This window comes from Lissotriton helveticus, chromosome 5_1 (assembly GCF_964261635.1).
Source record: "Lissotriton helveticus chromosome 5_1, aLisHel1.1, whole genome shotgun sequence".
In the NCBI taxonomy this organism is placed as follows: Eukaryota; Metazoa; Chordata; class Amphibia; order Caudata; family Salamandridae; genus Lissotriton; species Lissotriton helveticus.
This window is the reverse complement of record NC_136065.1, coordinates 1405267627-1405290435: the sequence shown is the minus strand read 5'-3', so window position 1 is coordinate 1405290435 and position 22809 is coordinate 1405267627. Positions and strand designations below refer to the sequence as shown.

Here is a 22809-nt window from a genome sequence, read left to right as displayed (position 1 = left end):
CTTTCCAGCAACCCCAGAAGGAATTTTAGTTTTTTATCTCTACTGATGAAGGATAAAATCCAGAAACACATGTCTCTAGAGATTTACAGCACTAACCTGCACCAACTTTGGTGAACCACTACAGCTAAAATTCAAGTAAGAATTCACTGTGAACTGCTTATACCACAATGCTAAGGGGCGAACTGTGCTGGGAGGTGAGGCAGTGTGCTCCCATCCCCCTTCTGTTTGAAAAAGCTCCCTTCAGCCACTGAGCTGTTGAGCTCTTGGGGATGCACCTGTGCGCCAGAGAGAGGTACTGAGACCTGAGAGACTGTGGCAGCCTTTTACAGCAACCCCAGAATGAATTTTTGTTTTTTATCTCTACGGATGAAGGATAAAATCCAGAAACACGTGTGTCTAGAGATTTACAGCACTAACCTGCTCCAACTTCGGTGAACCACTACAGCTAAAATTCTAGTAAGTAATCACTGTGAACTGCTTATACCGCAATGCTAAGGGGCCAACTGTGCTGGGAGTTGAGGCAGTGTGCTCCCATCCCACTTCTGTTTGAAAAGTCTCCCTTGAGCCACTGAGCTCTTAAGCTCTTGGAGATGCACCTGTGCGCCAGAGAGAGGTACTGAGACTTGAGAGACTGTGGCAGCCTTTTACAGCAACCCCAGAATGAATTTTTGTTTTTTATCTCTACGGATGAAGGATAAAATCCAGAAACACATGTGTCTAGAGATTTACAGCACTAACCTGCACCAACTTTGGTGAACCACTACAGCTAAAATTCAAGTAAGAAATCACTGTGAACTGCTTATACCACAATGCTAAAGGGCCAACTGTGCTGGGAGGTGAGGCAGTGTGCCCCCATCCCCCTTCTGTTTGAAAAGGCTCCCTTGAGCCACTGAGCTGACGAGCTCTTGGAGATGCACCTGTGCGCCAGAGAGAGGTACTGAGACCTGAGAGACTGTGGCAGCCTTTCCAGCAACCCCAGAATGAATTTTCGTTTTTTATCTCTACTGATGAAGGATACAATCCAGAAACACATGTGTCTAGAGATTTACAGCACTAACCTGCACCAACTTTGTGAACCACTACAGCTAAAATTCAAGTAAGAAATTACTGTGAACTGCTTATACCACAATTCTAAGGGACGAACTGTGCTGGGAGGTGAGGCAGTGTGCTCCCATCCCGCTTCTGTTTGAAAAGGCTCCCTTGAGCCACTGAGCTGATGAGCTCTTGGAGATGCACCTGTGCGCCAGAGAGAGGTATTGAGACCTGAGAGACTGTGGCAGCCTTTCCAGCAACCCCAGAATGAATTTTTGTTTTTTATCTCTACTGATGAAGGATAAAATCCAGAAACACACGTCTCTAGAGATTTACAGCACTAACCTGCACCAACTTTGATGAACCACTACAGCTAAAATTCAAGTAAGAAATCACTCTGAACTGCTTATACCACAATGCTAAGGGGCAAACTGTGCTGGGAGGTGAGGCAGTGTGCTCCCATCCCCCTTCTGTTTGAAAAGGCTCCCTTGAGACACGGAGCTGACGAGCTCTTGGAGATGAACTTGTGCGCCAGAGAGAGGTACTGAGACCTGAGAGACTGTGGCAGCCTTTCCAGCAACCCCAGAAGGAATTTTAGTTTTTTATCTCTACTGATGAAGGATAAAATCCAGAAACACATGTCTCTAGAGATTTACAGCACTAACCTGCACCAACTTTGGTGAACCACTACAGCTAAAATTCAAGTAAGAATTCACTGTGAACTGCTTATACCACAATGCTAAGGGGCGAACTGTGCTGGGAGGTGAGGCAGTGTGCTCCCATCCCCCTTCTGTTTGAAAAAGCTCCCTTCAGCCACTGAGCTGTTGAGCTCTTGGGGATGCACCTGTGCGCCAGAGAGAGGTACTGAGACCTGAGAGACTGTGGCAGCCTTTTACAGCAACCCCAGAATGAATTTTTGTTTTTTATCTCTACGGATGAAGGATAAAATCCAGAAACACGTGTGTCTAGAGATTTACAGCACTAACCTGCTCCAACTTCGGTGAACCACTACAGCTAAAATTCTAGTAAGTAATCACTGTGAACTGCTTATACCGCAATGCTAAGGGGCCAACTGTGCTGGGAGTTGAGGCAGTGTGCTCCCATCCCACTTCTGTTTGAAAAGTCTCCCTTGAGCCACTGAGCTCTTAAGCTCTTGGAGATGCACCTGTGCGCCAGAGAGAGGTACAGAGACTTGAGAGACTGTGGCAGCCTTTTACAGCAACCCCAGAATGAATTTTCGTTTTTTATCTCTACGGATGAAGGATAAAATCCAGAAACACATGTGTCTAGAGATTTACAGCACTAACCTGCACCAACTTTGGTGAACCACTACAGCTAAAATTCAAGTAAGAAATCACTGTGAACTGCTTATACCACAATGCTAAAGGGCCAACTGTGCTGGGAGGTGAGGCAGTGTGCCCCCATCCCCCTTCTGTTTGAAAAGGCTCCCTTGAGCCACTGAGCTGACGAGCTCTTGGAGATGCACCTGTGCGCCAGAGAGAGGTACTGAGACCTGAGAGACTGTGGCAGCCTTTCCAGCAACCCCAGAAGGAATTTTCGTTTTTTATCTCTACGGATGAAGGATAAAATCCAGGAACACATGTGTCTAGAGATTTACAGCACTAACCTGCACCAACTTTGGTGAACCACTAGAGCTAATATTCAAGTAAGAAATCACTGTGAACTGCTTATACCACAATGCTAAGGGGCCAACTGTGCTGGGAGGTGAGGCAGTGTGCTCCCATCCCCCTTCTGTTTGAAAAGGCTCCCTTGAGCCACTGAGCTGACGAGCTCTTGGAGATGCAAGTGTGCGCCAGAGAGAGGAACTAAGACCTGAGAGACTGTGGCTGCCTTTCCAGCAACCCCAGAATGAATTTTCGTTTTTTATCTCTACTGATGAAGGATAAAATCCAGAAACACACATGTCTAGAGATTTACAGCACTAACCTGCACTAACTTTGGTTAACCACTACAGCTAAAATTCAAGTAAGAAATCACTGTGAACTGCTTATACCACAATGCTAAGGGGCAAACTCTGCTGGGAGGTGAGGCAGTGTGCTCTCATTCCTCTTCTGTTTGAAAAGGCTCCCTTGAGCCACTGAGCTGACGAGCTCTTGGAGATGCACCTGTGCGCCAGAGAGAGGTACTGAGACCTGGGAGACTGTGGCAGCCTTTCCAGCAACCCCAGAATGAATTTTCGTTTTTTATCTCTACGGATGAAGGATAAAATCCAGAAACACATGTGTCTAGAGATTTACAGCACTAACCTGCACCAATTTTGGTGAACCACTACAGCTAAAATTCATGTAAGAAATCACTGTAAACTGCTTATACCACAATGCTAAGGGGCAAACTGTGCTGGGGGGTGAGGCAGTGTGCTCCCATCCCCCTTCTGTTTGAAAAGGCTCCCTTGAGCCACTGAGCTGACGAGCTCTTGGAGATGCACCTGTGCGCCAGAGAGAGGTACTGAAACCTGAGAGACTGTGGCAGCCTTTCCAGCAACCCCAGAATGAATTTTCGTTTTTTATCTCTACGGATGAAGGATAAAATCCAGAAACACATGTGTGTAGAGATTTACAGCACTAACCTGCACCAACTTTGGTGAACCACTACAGCTAAAATTCAAGTAAGAAATTACTGTGAACTGCTTATACCACAATTCTAAGGGACGAACTGTGCTGGGAGGTGAGGCAGTGTGCTCCCATCCCACTTCGGTTTGAAAAGGCTCCCTTGAGCCACTGAGCTGACGAGCTGTTGGAGATGAACTTGTGCGCCAGAGAGAGGTACTGAGACCTGACAGACTGTGGCAGCCTTTCCAGCAACCCCAGAAGGATTTTTTGTTTTTTATCTCTACTGATGAAGGATAAAATCCAGAAACACATGTCTCTAGAGATATACAGCACTAACCTGCACCAACTTTGGTGAACCACTACAGCTAAAATTCAAGTCAGAAATCACTGTGAACTGCTTATACCACAATGCTAAGGGGCAAACTGTGCTGGGAGGTGAGGCAGTGTGCTCCCATCCCCCTTCTGTTTGAAAAGGCTCCCTTGAGCCACTGAGCTGACGAGCTCTTGGAGATGCACCTGTCCGCCAGAGAGAGGTACTGAGACCTGAGAGACTGTGGCAGCCTTTCCAGCAACCCCAGAATGAATTTTCATTTTTTATCTCTACTGATGAAGGATAAAATCCAGAAACACATGTGTGTAGAGATTTACAGCACTAACCTGCACCAACTTTGGTGAACCACTACAGCTAAAATTCAAGTAAGAAATCACTGTGAACTGCTTATACCACAATGCGAAGGGGCTAACTGTGCTGGGAGGTGAGGCAGTGTGCTCCCATCCCCCTTCTGTAGCTTTACAATCCCCTTGATGTTGGAAGGAAAGGACGCAAAATTGGCGTGGATACCTTATGTGGTCAAAAAGTTACAGGGGCCTAAGCGCTCACTACCCCAAATAGCCAAAAAAAGGCTTAGGACAGGAGGGGAAAAGGCCTAGTAGCGAAGGGGTTAAGAAGTCTGAGGTGCCCCTTACAAATGATGGTAAGGCAGAGACATGCGGCTAAAGGAAATGGTCCACATACTTCGAGATCTTTTCGAGTAAGCTTTTCTGTGCAGATATTATGGGCCTGCCAGGAATGGGGACCATCTTATGCACTTTCGGCAGAAAATACAAATTAGGGATTACTGGAAAATCCACTTTCAGAAAATTGAGTTTGTCTTTTTTTAATAGACCCTGCCTTTTCCATTGTATGAGACATTTTGTCACTTTGACTTGAATCAGACGGATCACTTGACTGGAAGATTTTCTGTATATATATATATATGTATATGTATATGTGTGCTGTCAAGACCTGTGGATCTGGAGCTAAGAATAGTAAATCTATATGTAACTATATACTTACCACCACAATATTGTGGTAGTTGATTTTGTAGCGCTATTTTTTGTACAATATTTCTGCACAGCATATACTGGCATATAACGAGATGGCACAGTAAAGTCTTTAGGAAATAATGATGCAGAGAATATTACCTGCATCTATGTTTAGCAGCAGCCATTAATAAATATACAGTGTATAAGAAGTTAAATTTGTTTTGACTTACTTGCGAAATTTATTAAGGACTGTAATATTTGCATACATGTAAAAAATGTAGTAGCTGTATGTTGGACTCTTTTCCATTGTCCAGTCCTGTGGTTTAGGACTGTCACTTGTGAAGACGTAGGAGCTGTGTTTCGATTCATCATCCACGCTGTCAAAAGAGGTGACCTATCAAAAATGACGTAAAATTGTAGAAAAGATGCTTACAAAATGCATGGCTAATGATTGTTATATTCATATTAACATTTAGTTTTATAAAAACAACCCTTACATTGCGATTCTTGTTTTCATTTTTGATCAATTTTCAAAGATTGAAAATAACAGCAAACATCTATAATTGGAGCCCAGCATTAATGTTCACTAATGTTCACATGCAGGATACAGAACAAATATTCACATGCCTGCTTCAAAACAAAACGTGATGTGGAATATTCCACCAAATCATGTTTGAATACCTCATGGTGTCAGGGAAAACAAATACAGACATTGTCAATCAACATAAAAATGTTTTTTTTATTTGTTTATTAACATTTTCATAGATACACATTCTTCCATACAATGAATAATCATTGTCCATGTTGATCAGTGCGGTCTGGGGAGGGAGTATTCTCTGCCTGGATTGTTTTCAGCCATTTTAAGAAGGGACCCCAAATGTATTTCGGTCTGGAGGCAGTGGGTATTAATTCCCAGGATGTGTACAGTTGGTTATGGCTAAAGGTGATATCTCGTATCCATGCTTTTATCGTAGGGGCCTCTCTTTTCTCCCCAGGTTATTGATACTCTGCGTTTAGCTAACAGCAGCCACAAGGCGTGCAGTTTTCGAGTTTCAGCTGTAGTATCTATAGAGCAGGGAACTTCCCTTAATGACCACTTCAGGCTAGTAGGTGTTTGCAGTAAGTATCTTTATTAAATACAGCATGTACGGAAGAGCGCCGGGCAGCAGCTCCTATCGCGCTCCTAATCTCACTCTCACTGGCGCGAACCGGCGTCCGCGCAGGCGCACAGCGTGCGCCATGTCCCCAGTGCGTGTTGCGTCACACGCACGTATCAGCGCGGCTAGAGCGCTGACACCACATATCTCCTCCTTTTACACCCACGAACAGTTCAAGTCCAAAGTCAAAAGTCTCTGAGGTGTGCAGGTCTGACAATCACTCTCCCCGCTCGCGTGCGCATTACCGGAGTGGAGGCTCCCTGAACACCCTTGGCCGCTGGGCTACTTTCCTTTTCTCTCTCATGGCCTTGTTCATTCCCCCGGGGTGTCATTTCATCCTGGGTTGACGACTCGCTCACACCCAGCTCACTCAGATCTCCACTTTCCCTGCGCACACCTTCTTTCTCCCGGTTTCCATCGTCGGATGCACTTGCCCCTGCTCCCTCTTCTGATCTCTGGACTGGAGTACCGCAATCTCTTTCCTCCGGCCATTTCACGATCTTGTTTATCTTCGCCATGCGATCCTGGGACCATACCTTGCCGTCGCTCAGGAGTGCTGCTCTTTTGTACACCTCTTCCACTTGTAGGGGTGGGCTATACTTGCTTTCTCCTTTCTTACCCACTCCCCTTTCTCTAGAACAGATTTCTTCACCTTCTTCCTCTGATTGTAGTGATCTGTGTAAATCTTCTGGGCTTTTTCCAAATTATGTTGGACTACGGCAGGAGACCACTTACTGGTGATGCTCTTTTCCCTCCACACTACATTGTCTTTAGTGAATGGGTGTCTGCCTCGTAGGATCTGGAAGGGACTATATCCAGTTGTTGTAGGAGTGATTCGATATGCCCACAACATTTTCTGAATCTCAACTTTCCAGTCTTTGCCCTGTGTGATGGCTGCTTGGATCGATCCCATGAGGACTCGGTTAAACCGCTCCACCTGTCCGTTGCTCGCTGGGTGGTACACCGAGGTGTGCTTGGATTTTATACCGTTCCTTTCGGTGTATCTGTGCCACTTCTCGGAGGTGAACTGCGGACCATTGTCTGTTAAGAGTGTCCTAGAAATTCCTTCCCTCAGAAACACCGAGGTGAGAAACCCGATCACCACTTCTGAGTCCATCTCCTCTTGCACGTGCACCTCGGGCCATTTGGAGTACTTGTCAATGACGGCACATATGTTCTTGGCTGTTCCCTGGCCATCCAGCACCGGTCCTAGTATGTCCACCGCCAGGTCCTCCCAGGGATTGTGGGGTTGATCAAATCTCCCCAGCGCAGGTCTCTACGGTTTAAGGACTTTGTCTGACTCCTGGCAGTGATTGCAGTCTCTAACATGTCTCTCAATTTGGATATCCATCCCTGGCCACCAGTACATCTGCTTGATCCGTGACTTGGTTTTCACTATGCCCAGGTGCCCCTCATGTAACAGGTGCAGCAGGGAGGGGATCAGTTTCTCCGGCGGTACCACTTTGTCATTGCGGTAAAGGAAGATTCCTGAATCACTTATGGATAATTCTTCTCTTATTTCATATAGTCTCCGGGGTACTTCCTTCAGTCTTGTCTTTACCGGGCAACCTTTCACAAGATTTCTCTTAACTTCTGCAAGGTTCGCGTCTTCCTCGTACGCTTGCTCCCACTCCTGTAAGCTTATGGCCTTCTCTGCGTCTTCCATCACCGCTACCATCTCCTCATTCTCTGCTGCTGGAATGGGTGCGTCCTCCATGGCCGAGGCCCTGCTAAGGTAGTCTGCCACCTTGTTGCGAGTCCCCGGGATGTACTCCACGTCATAGGTATATTCTAGGAGCTTCAAAGTCATCTTCGCGATCCGCGGGGTGCCTGTGTCATGTCCGCAAGAGGTAAGCACCTTAACCAAGGGCTTGTGGTCGGTCTGAACACGGAACCTTATTCCCCACAGGAACTGCCGGAACTTCCCCATGGCCCAGGTGACAGCTAGCACTTCTTTTTCGATCACGCTGAACTTTTGTTCGGCCTGTGATAATGCTCTGAACGCAAAGCTGAGCGTTTCCACGGTGTTGTCATCCCTCTCCTGTGCCAAGACCGCGCCCAAGCATTTCTCGCTGGCGTCCGTGGTGAGAATGGATCTTCCTGCGGGATCGTGCCCCTGCAAAGGCACGGCATGGCTGATGTCCTTTTTGAGTTCTTCGAACTCCTTCTGAGCTTCTTCGTCCCACAGGAACGTCGTCTTGTCTCTGACCAACTGTCTCAGCTTGTGCGTTTTAGTTGCAAAGTGTTGGACGAATTAGCTATAGTACTCGGCCATTCTGAGGAATGACCGCACCTCATCTTTGTTGGCTGGGGATCTGGCTTCACAGATAGCTCTCACATTGTTCTTCTTGAGAGTGATCCCCTGTTCGCTTATCTCGTGACCCAGATGGGTGACGGCTGTCATCCCAAATCTGCACTTCTCCCATTCTGCAGTCAGCCCTCTCTCCTGTAGCACGCCGAGCACTTTTTCCAGTTTGTCATCATGATCTTCGCGATCCTTCCCCATAATGAGGATGTCGTCCTGAAAGTACTGGATGCCGGCGACCTCTTTGAACAGACGGTGCATGAGATTTTGGAACACCGCTGCGGCGGACGCTAGCCCGAAACTGATAGCATCCGTATGGTGTGATGAAGGATGTGAGTTTCCTGCTCGATGGGTGCAGGTCAATCTGATGGTATGCTGACATGAGGTCCACCGTCAAGAACCATTTCACCACTCTGGTCTTGGCCAGCATTTCCTCGATTCTCAGGAGTGGGAACTTCTCAACTACCAAGCATTTGTTCAGTTCGTGCAGGTCCACACATAGGCGCACCTTGCCATTGGGTTTCCTGGCGACCACTAAGGGGGCCAACCACTCAAAGCTGTCAATTGGCTCTATGATCCCTTGTTCTTCAAGTCTGCGCAATTCTAGTTGTACAGCCTCTCTCACTGCTATGGGTACATTACGGACTTTGTGGGACACCGGTTGGGAGTTTTCCTTAAGGATGATCTTGTGCATGAACTTCTCGAGTTTCCCTACCGTTCCAAAGACCCTCGGAAACTTCCTCCTCACACTTTCCAAGTCCGGCCAATTTCCATTGTCGGTGAGAAGTATTTGTTCTTTGCCGCCAGGGTCTAGCTTGATTCCTAGGTCTCCCTGGTCTCTCCATCCTAGGACCGACGGTCCTTTCTCCGCTACGTACAGCTTGCATGTGGCTGTCCTTCCTCTGAACTCAAACTTCAGGCTCCGGTACCCCACCATGGGGATCAGGTTTTCTGTGTACGACACAGGCCGTATGTTTCGTGGTTCCAGCTTGGGGCCAAGGCTGGGTCTGAAATCTTCTTCCCATACTGACCTCTGCACTATTGTGTATGGGGATCCTGAATCGATTGTGATTCTAATTTTGACTCCCCCTATCAACCTGTCCGCACGTGGTTTGTCTGAGCGTTTGGTGTCAATACCCAGCACCAGTTCTTCGATGCACAGCACTCTGTCATCTTCGTCCGATCCTTCGTTGGATCCCTCCTCGTGCTGTGGTTGTGCAATGTACTTCACAACTGACCTCTTCTCATTCCTTCGACACACTTTCTCGTAGTGGTCTACCAGACCACAGAAAGTACACTTTGAGCGAAATGCTGGGCATCGTTTGTCCTGGGCTGTATGATTTGTGCTCCCACAACGATAACAAGCGGGCTTGGTGTGGGGGACGTGTTTTTCTGCTTGACCTGGCCTGGCAGTGACTTAATGGGTGACTTTCAATTTAGTGGACTAAAGCAGTGCATACGAGACCTCTGCCTATAGAACTACACGCTTAACAGGTACAAACTCCCAGGGAGCTGCCTGCACAATGGGAGTGAAATCAGGGAAGAATGATATAGTGTTACCTTTATGGTTGATGTTACCAAGCTCCTTGGCCAGGTGTAGAATGGTGTCCCTATCCCGGTAATTTAGTAGCTAGGCCAAGATCGGTCGAGGTGTAGATCCCACTGGTGGTTTTGGGCCCAAAGTCCGGTGTGCCCTTTCGACGGTGAATACCACCAAGAGGTCTGAGCCAAATAGTTCTCACAGCAGCTCATCCACATATGCTTCCATTTTAAAGATGGCGGTTATCTGTGGGATTCCCGTTATGCAGATATTGTTCCGTCGTGATCAAGCCTCCAGGTCATCATTCTTGGATCTGATCAGGGTTAATACTTTGTCCTTTGCAACAGCTGTTCTTTAGTCTCAATCTGAAAGTCATGAGCATCCGTGGAGTGTTTCTCAAGCTGATTCAGACATATGTCATGCAGGTCCACTTGTTTATTGACCTGATCCAGTTGGGAAGTGAGAATGTCCATCTTGTTGTCAATGGTCCTTAGACTGGCCTTCATTTCCAGCAGGAGTGTGCGGAGGTCATCTCCTTGATCATTCGCCAGTTCGGTGGAGGGGCTGTCACCATCCCCCTCCGCCCCCTCTATTTGCCTTGTGAGCCTTTTGTTTTCAAAAGTAAAATTTGATTGTTTAGCGTTGTGTTTGATCATGCCGGTAGAGCGGCTGTGTCTTGGCTTGTGTTTGGTATATAAATCTGGGGCACCTTGGCCTAGATCTGCAGCTTGTAGGGTTTAAAGTGTTTAGCGTTGTTCCGATGCAGCCCCAAGGATCAGGGGATGAGAGTAGTGCTGTGCAGCTTAAGTGTACACGCACCATTGTCCTGGTCTATTGTGCCTGAGAGTGATGTGATTGGAGTCTGTTAGAGAACGGGGGCGAACCTACCTGAGATCTCAGACACTCAGCCGATGCCCAGGGGGGATAATGGGTTGTCTCGCAGCCTGCTCCCATGACAGTAATTATGTGCACAGCCCAACCAGCGGACCGGGGGTCTTCCGGCATCTTTCATGCAGGATGCTGTCTGGCTCTCTTCAGACGCCCCAGATCAGGCCAAACTGCTACCTCCACGTAGCTTCCTGGGTGAAGCTCACAATACCTAGCCATGTATGCAATGTGCACGTTTTAAGACTGTTCCATACGTGCCTTGCGATACGCTCCAGACCTGCCCCTGCTATAACTGAGCTGTATGCCCCAGACCAGGACAATACGGCCTAGGTGTGTGTATTTAATGCCCCAACATACAGCGTTCACGGTGACCACAGCTGAAATCAGGCACGTGGAAGGTGCCCACACTCGTTACAGCAAGCAAATGATATCACAGATTCCCTGCGATGCAGCAAGTCGTTTTTCTACCCTCACCTGTCACCTTATTGATGCATGCAGCCCAATCTGTTTTTCTGGAGCCCCTTGATTAAATCGCTCCTGAGTCTACTCCGGAGCGCCGACGAGGCAGCAAAGGTGGCTCTACAGGTCTGCTTACTTAGCCGCGCCGCAGCACAGCAAATGCCTCAAGATTGTGGCCTGTTCTTCCTAGTCCTCGGACTCTGGCGGCTGCACACACAGGGCAGCCCTATATCCAGACTGGCCCACTGTGGTTCAGTGTGCGGTCTTGCAGGGGCTGATAGCGCTCCATCCTAGTCCGCTGTGTAGTGTATGTCACCACCCAAGCCTGAGTGGAAGTTTCGCTCTTCCAAAGCTCACAGCGTGCTGCTCTGGGCCTGATCTTCCAATCTGGCAGGAGGGCTCCTTGTGTGTCATTTGCTCTCCTAAGTGGCTCCGCTTGTGCCCGGTGCCTCGAGGAGTACGTGGTTGTAAATTTCAGACACCGCTGGCTCCTTTAAAGGTCGGATGGTGTCAGGATTTTATCTAGGCCAGCAGAGCCCACTCAAGGAGCAGCCAAAATGCTGCTTGGAAAGACCAAGCCCCCAATCAACATAAATATTTTACTGTGTGAGGGAAAGTGGGGCTTTGGAGCAGGGGGCCTTGTGTCTAGAGCTACTAGAAAAACATGGTGCCCTCCATAAATCCCCTTACACCCCCTCACCATCCAAAAAACAAAGAGTCACTGAGTCCATCGCTGATGTACTGGGGTGTTTTCATACTCCCTAATGGGCTTCGGCTGTTTACAGCCTTCAAATAAGAGCTGGAAAGACGCTCTGTGCAGTGCTATCCCACTGCCTTCGCCTAGTGTGATGGGCGCCAAAATCATGTGACACAAAGTGACACCTTGTGAATTGGCAGGTCTGAAAACATCTGGAATATATCAGTATAGAGAACAGGACCAAGCCTACCAAAGGCTCTCCTGGGGCGGAAGAGGAAGGAGCACTGCCCCCATTGTCAGATTGCATGTTCTAAAAACTGTGGTCAGCCATATGCTCAGTGCTCACACTCCCTGAATAGTACTTAAGTCTCCATGCTTGCGGCCACCCAGAGGTGTGCTATGCAAGTTACCTGTAGCATCGGGGGTGTATTGCAGCAGCGCAGGTCCAAAGATGTTCAAATTATGGCTTCTTCGTTTACCTTGTGAATACCACAATTCTAGGAAAGAGGCATGTATCATACATAGATACTGAGGCATAATTTATGTAGGCTCTAACCTTATTATAAACATTCCACAGGGACATTTTAGATTCACCTGCTCCTCTGCCCTCCAGCTATTCAGCCATTCATTTGTACCTTGCAACTGCTCAACTTGGCAACTGGGGAGAAGGGGAGTAAGAATATCATAGACAGCCAGATCCTCTACTTCCTGCTAGACCCTTAATAACTTTGTAAAGGATCTTTGAACACATAATATTAGCTCAGTAATTTTATCACACTAATACGCAGCTCCACGCTGCCAGGTATGGCGGTGGTCAAGCGGCAAAAGCCATCCAGCCCTTGAGCTTGGCATGGGGTGTATCTCAGTGGTTTCTTCTTTTGACAGCAAGGGCAGATCTGGTACTAGTAGGCGGGGCCACATTCCAACACTACAATGGCCTACTCCCCTCAGTGTTATGAGAGTGAGTACAGACGCCCACGGTTGATATCGAAGTGAGATAGACGGCGAATGAGGACAAAAAAAATTAATTAAAAAAATACGCGGCTCCACATAGGATTTTCTTAGTCATGAGTTTTTCGGTAAAAAAAAACCAAACTGTAATCTGGGAGATGTAGACTTTATTACGATAATTACAAATGCATTTTCTAACAGTATTTCTTTTTAAATAAAGACCATTCTACAGGCTGACCATACTGCGACTGATGGGGGAACCAAGTACTGTTTGGATAGCAAAATATCCTGAGAGGAAGTAGTGCAGGAAAGTGATGATATGGCAACTGGTAAGGCTCCAGGAGAAGATGGCTTCCCATCAGAATTTTATAAGATAATTAAACTGCTGATACCAGTTTCATTGGTTGCAGGACCTATGAATGGGGACTTGCTGTTAAATAGAATACCACTAATATCTAAAACGAGCGGCCCATGCAGTTAAGATCGGTGGGGTGATGGGGCTGGGTTGGGGGGGGGATTCAACAGATGACCACGAGGGAAAAGTAAATAAATAATTAATTTTCCCTTGTCGCCATCTGTCAAAATCCCCCCCCCACCTGCCCCCACTGCTCCATCACTCTTACCTGCAAAGATCGCGGCTGATATCTAAACCAGGCAAGGATCCCCTAGTGTGTTCTACTTACAGGCCAATATTACTTCTTAATGCAGATGCCAAGATACTGGCAAAAGTCCTAGTGAATCACCTTGGGAAAGTTATTGTCCACTTGGTTCAACCTAGGGAGCCCGACTTTGTGGGGGTTGATCGTCCACTAACCACTTAAAAATGCTTGCTCTCATCATCTCACACGTGAGAGACAATTTGGATGAGAAACTCCTTCTATCCATAGATGCTGAAAAGGTTTTGGACTGGGTAGAATGGTGGTTCCACATGATGGAACGGATAGGTGTAAGAACTTTCTCACACCTACTGCAGACATGTATCATGCACCCACTGCATCAGTGAACCTTGGCGGCTACACCTTGCGAACTTCAAAATACAAAGCGGCCGGACTCAACTGGCACTCCGGTGAAGAATCTTGGGGTCTGGTTTAATGAGGACCCCAAATTCTCACAGCAGATAAAAAAAACTGGACGGTGCGTGCTTTGGCAAATTGAAATCATTGAGAACATATCTGCAACTGCTGCCTAAATCGGTATGGTCATGGTGACCCGTGCCCTCATTTTGTCACGGATTTATCATGCCAACTCGTTATATATTGGCCTTCCCATACACCAGCTAAAAAAGCTGCAAACTATTCAAAATGCAGCAGGAAGAGTGCTGCTGGGCATTCCGGGCAGCTCCAGCATAAGGCAACACCTCCGGGATTTGCATTGGCTCCCTGTAGTGCAAAGCGTTTTGGTCAAGCCCCTTACCCTTGCTCACCGCACCTTATACAAATCTTGGCCACCATATCTGAGGAGACGCTTTGACTTCTATGAGCTTCAAAGACATCTGAGCTCTGCAGCACAATGCCTTGCAGTTATCCCCTGTTTCCTTCTTGCTCGATCGGGGGGCAGCTCACTTTTCCTTCAAGGTGGCCAAGGCTTGGAATGCCCTCCCATATGAACTGCGACACACTCAGGACCTCAGGCCATTTAAAAAGGAGTTAAAGACCTTGCTTTATAACTAAAAGCTCAGCTCCTCCTATCACAGTTTCTCCTGTCTCCTGTAATTGGCTCTCGCGCCGGGGCACTCCTGAGTATCCGGGCACGTTACAAGTGCTGAATAATATAACAAATAGAGGGATGCGTCATGGGTTTCCCCTCTCCCTGTTATTGTTCTTAATAGCATCAGAGCCCCTGGCAAATAGTGTCCGTGCCAATGCACAAATTCAAGGGGTCCTCATGCCAGCAGGAAAAATTAAAGCATTATACCATGCAGACGGCATTCTATTGGCTCTACCTAGACCCACCAAATCAACAGCTGCACTTACAGGCCAACTGGAGTGTTTCTCCCGTTTTTCTAGTTACAAGAGCATTTGGACCAAATTCAAGGCCCTTCCCCCCCTCCCCTCACTCCAACTATGATGAGTGTGGCTCCAGAGGACATTCCATTCAAATGGCTTCAAAATAAGTTGAAATATCTGTATTATATCAATAGAGTATTACACAACAATATCTACCTCATTGTTTAGAAAATGAGGCAAGATTTTGTTTTAAAAGCATCCCTAAACATCTCCCTTCGAAAAAAGGTTCAAATTATTACAATTAATATGCTCCCCGAATTCAACTGTCCTTTCAGCATATTAACCTTCCCTGTCTCATGGACTGTCTTTAGATATATAGAATGCAATAACATTTCTTTTGTTTGGGGTCCAGCCAAGCAGCAATTGAAAAGTTCTAAACTTTACTACACCACAGAGAAAAGGGGACTCCTCTTACCTCATATAGAAAGCTGATTAGAGCAACATCTGGTTCACTCAGAATACATGGTGAAAATGTATGAAAACTCGCCGTTTAACTACAATCTTGGTTTTCCTTGAACACATATCATCAAAACAGGGGTTGTGCTTGCTGTATAATACAGTAGGAGCCCTAAACTGACACTTCTGACTAATCCCATAATTTTCACTTCTCAATTTGCATGGCTTCTGACGAGTACAGTGATAAAGATGCCAGGTTTTACCCAATCTAAAGTGCCTTTATGGCACAATGTAGATGCCAGGTTTCACCCAATCTAAAGTGCCTTTAAGGCACAATGTGGGGATAAAAATAGGTGGAAAGAAGATGTATTTTTCCTTCTGGAAGGCATGCAAGAACCACTATATTGACGATATCCTGATGATAGGTTTCGTGAAAACGTTTGCACATACAACATAAATTTGGCCAACCTACTTTCAGCTCTCACATGTGCTGTTTGGTCAGCAGAGGAGGCCCCTGACTACACTTGATAAATCATCTATTGCTCATTGCATACATAACTGGAAGGACTATAGAAAGACGGTATCAGGGCTCTGTGCCACTCTAGTAGACCATCCATTTTCTCAAACCACCTCAACATCGCTGCATTCCTGGTGGGCAACACAATTAGTTATCTACTTTGTGGAGGGATAATAACAACCAATACTGGCACTGTTCCCCCGCTAAGCTGTATATGCAAAACTTGTAGAGATTCCAGGTGTTGGAGGTGTTGGGTGCCAGACTGTGATATGGCACACAATTTGAAGAAGTATACACATTTGTATGGATATTAGAAGCATATATGATAGTTTTTGAAAACTGAACTTCATGTTTCAGATGTCTGGCTACTGCATTGGGAATTGCTAAGGTGGAGATTCTTCATCACTGTGAGACCAATGTCACGCCAACATTCCAAGACTGTTTATAAATGCATGCAATGGCATAATTTGAAACAGTGATACACAGACTCAATTTTAAGTTGCAGTTTTTTTCAAGATCTCTGGGGGAGGTTTCTTACCAGCCACACCTCTTTTAGAATGGTGTGAACTGCAATCTCTATATCCTATTTCTCTTTGCATAATGTTTGGTCTGTTGCTTATAATCACATTGCAAAAATGGACCAGTAAATTAATCACCTCAAGTTTGGGAGGACACAAACCTATTGCTTGCCTATTTCCTATATGAACCCATACAGAAGTTGTAGGGTTAGTGTTGCACAAATTCGGAGAGGGAGTGGAAGCTGCTATTGTAGGATATAAGGAAGGTACCTACCCTGAAAGGGACAGGAGGTTAAAAAACAAACATTCCCTGTACGATCATCGATTATTTCTCTGACACTATTTGTACATTGACACAATTGTTTGCTGCACTGAAATAGGGACTAGAAATTAATTACTGTCTTACAAAAAGGCTAATTAGTGATCTGGAAAAAAGTAAGTTTTTCCATAAAGGTAAATATAAAACAAAATTGGGGCGTGACCGAGCCGAGCTGAGCTGGAAGATGCCTACACTGGGAGAGGGCTCTGCAGGCCGTGCTATTGTCCGAGCACAATCCTATGTACAGGGAAGCTACCTGTGACCCAAAACGGCAGCGCAATCTTGGTCACTGTTGTGGACACAGATGGAGTCAAAATCGAGCAGCAGAAGAAACGCGCTGCACCATATCCACTAGCTGGCAACGCAGGGCCTGGTAGCGCAACAGCGATGGACAGCGTTGTGGGGAAACGGAGCGGCCTGGAGAACTGCTAGTCACGCAGTACCACGGCAAAATACACTTTGCCGATTGAGACACAGAAATCAAATCAACAATCCTCCAAAGAAGCGGACACCCGTACCGGCTATCAGCAGTTCCCATCTGCAGACCACAGAGTCCTGCTACGTGAGAGACCCCGAGGTCTGTGGACCTCCTGCATTTTGAGGTGCATGAAAAGCCCTCCTGTGCTGCCCCCCAGAGGATAGAAAGGCCTGCACCGCTACCACTGACCCTGTCGGACGCACCAATAGCCCCACAGCCAAGTGCAAGAGAGTCAGGAGTAGACTAGGTGGTGGACAACGCTGGCCGAAGTAAAAACCCAGAGCGGAGAAGAGACAAGCTGTCTTCCATCGTGCCCCCACCGTAGTCTAGAGGCAGCCACCCCAGCGACACTCACTGTACTGCTGGAGACCACCCAGACACAGGGACAGGCAGCATAGAGGGCTGGTGGTTCCTCCTCTGGGTGGTGCAGGGCTAGTTATGCCACGTAGGTGTCCAAATATAAAGTCGAATTTGGCAGCCTCCTTGCGGCAATTGTGCCCTGGTTCGGAGGGACCCTCACGGATGTAATCTTGTGGCAATATCGACGACGGGGGAAATAGGGAGTCCCATACAGGTGAAACCTGCTCGCTAAGAGCCAAATGCCATCGGGGAGCTCCAACTCACAGCCAGGGACAGTGGGACAGTCATTGATCACCACACAAAGTAACGGACCATCCGGGAGGGCGCATAAATGATTATACACACTGCACAACATAAACTTGGAGGATCAGCACCCTCCCATCCAGCAGAAACACAACAGACACAGAGTGAGTGATTACTACTCCTGTGTCGCTTTTGCGGACTGGTTAGCTCACACCAAACAACATAGGAAAGTACGACCCCAAAAAACCCAGATTAACATTTGACAGCAAACAAGCCACAAAACAAAAGGAAGCCGAGAATGACCCAGAGATGAAACAGGCATCTGGAGAAGAGACAGAAGGTCAGAATGAAGATCTAAGGTCCCTGCTATTAGAGAAGAAGTCAAGTCTCAAAACAATAGACAACAAATTAGATAAACTTACTTCTCAGCTGGACCTCGTCAAAAAGAAAGTAGATATCCATGAGACCAGAGTAGATCAGCTTGAGAACCGCACATCGGAGGCGCACGCATGAATTTCAAGTTGAAACCAAAGAGCAGCTATTACAAATGGAAAAAGTGCTAAATATTATCAGAGCTAAGAATGATGACCTCGAAGCCAGGTCATGCTGTAATAACCTCCGCATCACGGGCATACCGGAGACTACAGCGATACTTCAAATGGAAACATATGTGGAAGAGCTAGTACAAGAACTTTTTGGATCTGACCTTTCCGAAATATTTGTTGCAGAGAGAGCTCATCGTACCCTGGGTCCCAGACGGCAGGTGGGGTTGATGCCCAGACTGATACTCGCCAGTATACTAAACTATTGGGACAGGGACATTATTCTTAGATGAGCTAGGGAATGGAACACTATCACTCACAAAGATAACAACATATTGTTTTATCCTGATTTTACCCCAGCAGTACAAGCGGCCAGATGCGAGTTTCTGCCAGCCAAAAGACTCCTCTTATAGACAGAGATGCTATATGTGCTGCTCTAACAGGCCAAGCTGAAAGTAACCATATAACATTATAGATGCAAAATTGGCCATAAAGTTCACCAAAAAAAGCGCTCGCTGGCCGCAAATGGAGATCGTTCCTCCAGTACATTGACTGGGGCATCTGCCCCACGCATAAGGCTAGAATGAGTTTCAGACACAGGCCGAGATGTGCTACGATTACAAGACGGACAGTACGAGCTAGTCCATGGCTGGTAAAAACTGAATGCACATGAAAGTGTGCCTCTGCTGAACATTGACTTTGAAATATCCACTAACAGCATGGCCATCCTGCCTAATGGCAGGGCTGTTAGCCAGCTCATTCATGCCCCCAGGGAGATCTCAAGCACTTAAGTCACACGCTAGTTGTTGTGGCACTGTGTAAAGTTCCAGGGTATGGGGGTATGGGCTCGGTATCCTCGCACGCTTCATTCTGGGAGGCGCTCAAAGTGGTTATCTGAGGGAAATGTATAGCCAGGCAGGCAGGGGTTCTAAAATCCATAAGACACTCCCTAACAAAGCTCGAAACTGAGGACAGTGAAATTCCTAGGCAAGTACACACAGGCAAGGAGATATGGGGAGGGAGTAAGACATTGGCAAACACAATCTGTACACCTAGTAGCACCACATACATCACTGAACTTCTAGATGAAGGGCACAACCCCATCAGAGGTCCACTAAATATAAATGACGCATTCCTCCAATTTTATTACAGTCTCTATTCATCCTCTCATACACAGGGTTCACTGGAGGACCTACAGGCCTACCTTGAATCTGTCGAACTGCTGTGGCTGGGCAGAGCCCACAGAGAATTTTTAGACTTACCCTTTACAGTGGCTGACATTTTTCAGGTAATAAACAGCCTGTCGGCTGATAAAGCACCCGGCTCAGATGGCCTAACCACCGCTTTCTATAAATGCTACTCTGATATTTTGTCCCCCATCTGTTAATTGTCTACAAGAAAGCTCTTGAGATTGGATCACTACCTCCAACTATCGAGAGGCAACTATACTGTCCTTATTAAAACCAAACATGCCAGAAAATGAGAGAGACTCCTACAGACCCCTAGTGTTAACAAATTTAGATAGAAAACCTATGCAAAATTATTAGCTTACCGACTTCAACCTCTGCTCCCGATGATTGCATGCCCGGACCAATCCGGATTTATTTCTGGAAGATTTACTGCACATAATCTACGAAAATTCATTGCTGTCCTACACTACCTAAATCCACAGACACAAGCTTCTGCGGTATTCCTTTACGCCACTAAAGCCTTTGACTCCTCAGAGTGGTCATATTGATTTACTGTATTAACTACAATGGGACTAAGCCCGACTTTTATTAAACAAATTCAAGTGCTGAACTCTGTGTGTTTGTCATGTAATTTACCTCAGGATATTTAGACAGGGCTATAGCCCAAATGGCTCAATGGAATTCCACCAAATTTGGGAAAATGGTAGGGACTGGTATGTAGTAGGGCCTATTCTATATTTGGTGAAAGTTTCTCCGGTGGTTTTTATGTAAATTAACTTTTTTTTAAAATGGGAGCGCTTACCGGTGCGCGCCCCGGTACGCGTACCGGCAGCACTACGGGAGTCCTCCATCTTGTGTTTCGGTAGATTTGAGACACAAGATGGAGGAAAAACAACGTTGGGAATGGGTAAAAGGGGGCACCGTAGACACCCCCTGACCCCCTAGGTTTTCTGAGGGGGACTTAGGAGGCCCATATAGGCCAAAAAAAACAAACATTTTTTTTAATTTTTCGAGGGGGGAGCGCCCGGTACGCGTACCGGGGAGCATACTTTGGTGAAAAACAGTGAAAAAAGTTAGAGTAAAATAATCATTTTGAGTGATCAGAGGTAGGGTAGCCCTGAAAAGAGCTTTTGGGTTCTGTGGCTGATTTAGGTACCTACAAGTAGGTTCCAATGCACAGTCTTAAATTCAGGAGGAATATTCTATTCCCCTCATCTGAGAAGTGCACACCATCTCCTCTGTAGATATCTTGCATGTTGTAACGCACGTTATTGTTGTATATTGAACCCATTCCATAGTCTCTCATGTAAGCAGAAACAGATCTATTCACATGTTTCCGTGCTTTCTCAAATTGTGGACAAAATTGGTTGGACCACTTCCATTTCTGTCTTTGGCATGTATTGGAATATACCAAGGCAGTTTGAGGAAAAAGTGCCATCAATTGCTCAAAGGTGTCCTTTAAAAGCATTTCCAGACCTACCCCAGTCAAAGTGCCTAAGTCATTTCCACCACAGTGCAGAATTATGAGGTGAGGGTGTGGCAGATGCAAAAAGGTTTTCACCAATGGTATCAATTGATGACATCTCAATCCCCTTTGGCCAATCCACTTGATGTCTACAATTGGTAAATCAAGGTTGTGAACATTTCTGGTAGCTGCATACATTTGAGCCCAGTGGATGTAGCTATGTCCAATAATCCAGACAGAATACATGGTAAGAGGAGGTTCTGGTGCAGTCAGATGAAGTGTGGGAATGAAATGGCAGTTGGAACAGTAGGAGTTTGTAAAAAAAAACTGTGGAGTTTCAGTGCTCTTGAATCACAAGCAATGATTGGTGGATTCAGATAGTTGAAAACTGAAAGTTAGGGTGCATGGTTCTGTTCTGTGAAAGAAGTAATTTGAATGGTTAAGAAAAAGTCATTTAAAGAAACATTGCACCGGATAAGCTGGTGTATTGAGAGGTCAAACATCCTTGCTGAGTTCATTTGCAACATTGTAGAATAAACTTTTAAACCTGAGAGCTCAGTGAGGAGGGAGTTGCTATGGTAACAGGTAGAAAGGGCTGAGGGGGGGGAAGGGTGTTGGTTTGAAAATAGAGAGGGAAGAGTTTTAATTGGTTAACATGAGGGATATGTGTGTAGAATTAGATGTTTTCTGTGCCATTCATGGTTGCAGTGCCTGGAGTACATACCCTTTGCTCTGCTAAAGAAATATTGGTGTGTGTGTCTGACACTGTTCTCAATCTCCCAAAGCATTTGTAAAGGTGAGTAATGATTCATTTAATATAGATAGAGAATTGTATACTCTATGGAGACGATTTGGAAGCAAATTGTGGTTTTTTAATGTTGCTTTGTGTCATGTTTTTTGATAATGCTTGGTAAAAAGTTTTTACTGCATAGAGGAATTGTATTTTGTAAAATTGTGAAGTTTCAGCAGTGACATGGAATGCTTGTACATAGGACCTGTGCTGTGTTTCTTAAATGTGATGTGAAAAACGATTTTGGGGAAAATGAATGGCATTTACATTTTTGAGAAGGAATAAATAGTGTCTGCATGCTTAAAGAAATAAATTTGAACCTTTCACAATGATGTCACCTGTGTTAACTCAGATTAGGAAGCAGAATGAGCTTCTTTCTTGTTGGTTTGTGTCATGGTTTTTGATAATGCTTGGTATTAACGTTTACAAGATAGAGGAATAGTATTTTGTGAAATAGTGACGTTTCAGTAGTGAAATTGAATGCTTTTACATAGGACCTGCGCTCTGTTTCTAAAATGTTATTTAAAAAACGATTTTGAGACAAATGAATGAATTTTACATTTTTGAAAAGGAATAAATAGTGTCTGCATGATTAAATAAATATATTTGAACTTTTCACAATGATGTCACCTGTGTTACCTCAGATTAGGAAGTAGATTGAGATTCTTTGTTGTTGGTTTGTGTCATGTTTTTTGATAATGCTTGGTGTCAACATTTGCAAGATAGAGGAATTGTATTTTGTAAAATAGTGATGTTTCAGTAGTGAAATTGAATGCTTGTACATAGGACCTGCGCACTGTTTCTTAAATGTTATTTAAAAAACGATTTTGGGGCAAATGAATGGCTTTTACATTTCTGAGAAGGAATAAATAGTGTCTGCATGATTAAATAAATATATTTGAACTTTTCACAATGATGTCACCTGTGTTTCCTCAGCATAGGAAGCAGATTGAGATTCTTTCTTGTTGGTTTGTGTCATGTTTTTTGATAATGCTTGGTATCAACATTTGTAAGATAGAGGAAAGGAGGTGGGGCCTGTGTCTAAGAGTGCAGTGGGGGAGAGGTTTCATGAAGTCCATTC

At 45.8% G+C, this 22809-nt stretch overlaps 1 protein-coding gene across 1 annotated transcript in view; it reads right to left on the bottom strand.

Moving 5' to 3' along the window:
- The window catches only part of LOC144755450 (AMP deaminase 1-like), a 2827830-nt gene that overhangs the window by 600431 nt on the left and 2204590 nt on the right, over nucleotides 1-22809 (bottom strand). Inside the window, exon 11 of the mRNA XM_078644388.1 lies at nucleotides 5138-5301. Within this exon, the coding sequence (XP_078500514.1) occupies nucleotides 5138-5301 (164 nt within the window). The remainder of the gene's footprint in view (nucleotides 1-5137; nucleotides 5302-22809) is intronic.